Genomic DNA, 5,018 nt, shown 5'->3' with positions numbered 1-5,018 from the left:
ATCTTAATTTTAAGAAAATTATTTTCAGTTTTTTAATTACACAGTACCAGTGCTTCACAACTGATTGTAATGCCATTTAGTAGTAGCTATCTAGGAAAAACTAAATGTTTAAGCACCATTCTATTAGATAACCTCATGTCTAGGAGTTGAGTATCACTAGTTTATTCAAGGCTTTATTGGCTTGTGTTCCAGCATTAGTAATCCTTTCCATTCCACTCAATACACAATAAATTAGGATACAAATATTAGTATGTCTATGTGTATAAGTAAAAACATACTCCTACTTTCAACTCCAGTTGTCTTTCATAACTTAGTGTGCACTAATTTTAATTCCTAATTTCAAAATCTCTATTTTCACATTGCGGCTTCATATGTTCACATTTTGAAATTTTATACAAATAGTGTAATTATTACTTGGTTCTGTGTAAGTAAAACTTTTTAATGTGTAGTTTTGAATTTTTTGCTTTCTGTCAATATTGGGTTTGACATTTAGGCAGCGTTAAAATTTTTATGAGGAAATAAAAGGGGTTTTTCTAAATTACATTTATTGTCTAAAAGTTGAAGCATAAACTGAAATTTCCCAAGGCTAACTCATGATAATACTTTTTTTTTAAATAGGAGAAGACTGATAGCTACTTTGGACCCTATTGGTAAGGATGGCCTGAGCTAGACACTTGATCTGAAGGAATACCCTTCCTTTTCAAAGAACAGGATGCTGAGGAAGCTATGGCAGGTATGTTGTGTTGTTTTGGAATGATAAAAACTTGGACATAAATGTACTTACATTAGTTTCTGTGACATTGCTTTTGGATACTGTTTTAAAAGCTTTCCTTGCCAGGTGTGGTGGTGCATTCCTATAATCCCAGCACTTGTGAGGCTGAGGCAGGAGGAAGGATTGCTGTGAGTTTGAGGCCAGCCTGGGCTACATAGTGAGACCCTGCTTTAAAAAACACAAAAAACAAGACAAGAAAGCTTTCCTTAAAAAACAGATACATGCTTACTACTTAAAAAAATACTTTCTAACTTTAGCAACTGTGTTATTGATTGCTTTAAGACTTTATTTACATATTTATTAGTGTGCTTGTAGTACATAATGTTTACATTCCTTGTAGGGAGTTGGTACATGTTTAACTCATCATTTTTTTTTTTTTTGAGGTAGGGTCTTACTATGTAGTTCAGGCTGGCATGTAACCCAGACTGGCCTTGAACTCATGACAATCCTCCTGCCTCAGCATCCTGATTGTTGGAACCACAGGCATATGCCATCATACCTGGCTATAATAATCTTAATTGCTCTTTCTCTTCCCTCCCTTACCTCTCCATCCCCCCCTTTTTTAATAGAGAATATGGGCATTATAACAAATATGTTTATTATTGATCATTTCAACGAAAAAAAAAACTTAGTGTTTCTCAAGGAAGGTTTCTTTGGAGTTATGAAATAAACATCAGATTTATGAACCATTTTAAGAATAACATCAAGCCAGGTGTAATGGTACAATCCTGTAATCGCAGTACTTGGGAAGCTGAGGCAGGAGGATTGCCATGAGTTTGCCTCCAACCTGGGCTACATAGTGAGTTCAAGGCCAGCCTGGACTGCACAGAGAGACCCTGTCTCAAAAAAACAAAAAAAAAAATTAAGAGTAATATCAAAACTTCTGTATAGTATGCAATAGGACTTTAATAACAAAACAAGGACTTTAGAACTTGCCAGTAAAATAAAAGAAGCAGGAGCTGAAGATGTAGTTCTATATTACCGTGATGGTCTTCCAAATGCAAAGCCATGGATTGAATCCATAGCACAGCAAAAAACAAGAAAGAGGAACAAAAAAGGGAACCATTTCCAGTAATAATAAGGAGTACAGCTTCACAGAGTAAATATAACAGTGCACACTACAAAACAAGGTCAGGAAACTGTAACCCATCCAACTCTGTGTATCCTTGCTGATGGTGCAGAGCCTAGCTGCAGAGGGCCGGAGGTGTGCTTGTAACTTCTGTTCACCTGATGACATCCAGAGGTGTCAAGGACCACAGCAGCAGGAAGTACTTAGCTTTAATTTTGGAGCGGATGTGACACCAGTTCTTCATCCTCTGCTAAAGACAGGCCTGTGTCCAAAGGCTCCCAGGTTTCCCACTGGCTTTCTTTCTTTGGTGACTTGTTGGTCCCACGCCTCCTCCATCCATTCTTGATGCCCTTCCTTTTTTTAATTATACATGTTTGTAGTACATTGTGTTTACATACTACTTTAATTTTTTTTTTTTTTTTTTTGGTGCCGGGGATTGAACTCGGGACCTTGCACTTGCGAGGCAGGCAGTGGCACCACTGAGCTAAATCTCTGGCCCTACTGCTTTAATTTTAGAGGAAGCAGAATCACTGAACTTCATAATAAATCTTACGTGTATATTTATAATTATTTTTCAATTAATATCTGCTGGAATCTGCATGTGTCAGCCAATGTATCAGAAGCTGTGATAACAGAGGTCCACAAGATGAATGAATGTCACGAGATAGGACCTTTAGTGTAGGGAAATTGATCTAGAAATTTTACTATCCTTCTGCCTGTCTCCCCAAAACGTGCTTCAAGACTTATAAGAACAATTCCTAAAAATATATATATTTAGTATATAAGTGACTAAAATATAGTTATAAAATTATGATAATAACTACTTATATCAATCATGCCAATATTTAAATATTTGACCATATTTGTACCTATTTAAGAAGTGTTAGCTTACATATTATGTTTTCAGGCCAGGCATGGTGGTGCACACCTGTAATCTCAGCATTCGGGAGGCTGAGGCAGGAGGATTGCCTCGAGTTCAGAACCATCCTCGGCCTGGGATTTAGCTCAGTGGTTCCGCCTCCTGCCTTGTAAGCTCAAGGACCTGAGTTTGATCCCTGGTACCAAAAAAGCCAGCCTAGGCTACATAACAAGTTCAAGGCCAGCTTGAATTACAGAGCAAGACCCTGTCTCAAAAAACTAAAAGATTTTTTAAAAAATGAATGAGTTTTTACAAATTGATATTATAAATGCTAATTACTATTTTCTTTGGAATTGTTTTTAAAAATTGAATGAATGTACCCTCAGGGAAGTATTTAAAATATGAATTATACGCTGCCTGCCTCACAAGTACAAGGACCCGAGTTCGATCCCCAGTACCAAAAAAATATATGGACCATAACAGACATATGAGTGATTTGTTACCATCTCAAAGATAATCTCATTCAAAACAAAGAATAGAATTCTTGTGTGAAGGACATAACACACGTCTGAGAAAAGAAGGAAAGACACTGTCTTCAAAAGGAAATTAACTTTGGGTCATATTCACAAACATTAAAAAGTTGGAGAGTTTCGCTATCACTTTCAGTGTGTGACACACCTGAATGACAGCAGGCAGAAGACTAGGATGTGGGTGTCTAGCATCCTTTTGAAGACCCTCCCCTCACACCTGGGATCAGAGTGGCCCAGAGAAAGATGTCAGCTTGGAGTCTGCCTAAGTGTCGTGAAAGTCCACGTTCTCAGGCAGACAAAACCAGGTATGGGGTGGAGTTTCTTAGTCCTTCAGCTTTCATTTGCATTACAAAGTATTCTCTGAGATCAGATTATCTTTGGCCAGAATTTTGTAGATGCTTTCATTTTCATCACATTCCTTCCTGTCTCTTCACTGTTATACTTGCTTTTTTATTGTCTGTACTCCATTTAGCAGTTTTATGAGATGTATCTCTTAGGTAATGAGTCTACTTACCAATAATCTTCAAACAAATTTCTTATGGGTACACACTTGTGTTATCAAATTTCTAATTTAATTTTTTAAAGAACTTGACTGTTGTTTCTAAATAAGTTTACTTTTTAAATGTGCAAATGCCTTAAGTGTGTGACAGTCACCTTATCTGTCTATTTTTTCTTTAAACACAGTAGATACCCTTTTCTAAAACTTTGATCCCATTATTCTTTGTTCCTACTGTTATCTCAGTCATTCGGGATTTTGGTAAATTTGTAATTTTGGGTTTGAATAGGAACATGTGAAAATAACTGTTTTCAGCTGGCTACACAGAACTCTGACTCAAAGGAAAAAGTGAAACTAAACAGAACAGCAAACCCTCAGGGCTCTGGGGAGTGTGTATGACTGCAGAGTCCTGAAGATCCTCAGGGTACGTATCCTTGCTCCAAAGAGCAGGTTTATTTAGTTTTTGCTGGGTCAAAACTGACATGAACCTTAAAAACTTTAGTATCTTCTAAATTGTTCTCACTTGATCCAGAATTGATATACAAAACAGTTTGCTTTTATTCACATAAAATCTTACCAAAATAATAGGCTTTTGTGGCTAACTAGCCCAAATACTGTTATCTGTTAATCATTTAATATGAAGTACAAGACAGACAGCTAAAAAAAAGTTAGAAATTCAGTATAGTTATAGCTCAGCTTAATTATAAATTTTTTATAAATTAATTTATAAATTTTTTAGTAGTAAGCATTGAATCTAAAAGGAGCCACTAACTTTTTATAGTATATTGCATTCAGGACTTTTAAAGCTTTTAAAAATGAAATAGGACATCATGATAGTTTTTATGGGACAGAGTAATAATGGCTCTAAGTAAAAATTTGCCTTTGTAATTTTTTTTTTTTTGTACTTGCACCTACAAGGCAGATGTGAAACTGCTGAGCTAAAACCCCAGCCCTGCATTGTAACTTTATAAGAACTGTGCTCTTTTCTGCTAAGTTTCACTGCAGGAATAATTCTTTAAATGTTTTTATTTTTCTCATTTCATTCTTAATCCACAAATATAGGTTTACACTATTCTTACATAAAACAAGCACAAGTTAGTTACTGACAACCGTTTGTTGAATATTCATTGCTATATTTTAATAACAGAATGTGTGTGTGTGTGTGTGTGTGTGTGTGTGTGTGTGTGTATTTAGCATAACTGGGATTGAACCAAGGGCCTCATTCATGCTATGCAAGTGTTCTGCCACTGTGCTACATCCTCAGCCCTCTTCTTTTTTTTTTTTTTTTTTTA

General features: G+C 35.9%; 1 protein-coding gene across 1 annotated transcript in view; it reads left to right on the top strand.

Moving 5' to 3' along the window:
- Positions 1 to 705: 705 nt before the first annotated feature.
- LOC104853330 (zinc fingers and homeoboxes protein 1) overlaps positions 706 to 5,018 on the top strand; it is a 46,287-nt gene continuing 41,974 nt past the window's right edge. The window contains exon 1 of the mRNA XM_010611248.3: positions 706 to 733. Coding sequence (XP_010609550.1) covers positions 713 to 733 — 21 coding nt within the window. The 5' untranslated portion in view covers positions 706 to 712. The remainder of the gene's footprint in view (positions 734 to 5,018) is intronic.

This window comes from Fukomys damarensis, unplaced genomic scaffold (genome assembly GCF_012274545.1).
Source record: "Fukomys damarensis isolate Sample0158 unplaced genomic scaffold, DMR_v1.0_HiC HiC_scaffold_5, whole genome shotgun sequence".
Lineage (NCBI taxonomy): Eukaryota > Metazoa > Chordata > Mammalia > Rodentia > Bathyergidae > Fukomys > Fukomys damarensis.
Note: the sequence above shows the minus strand (reverse complement) of the source record. Positions and strands in the feature narration are given on the sequence as shown.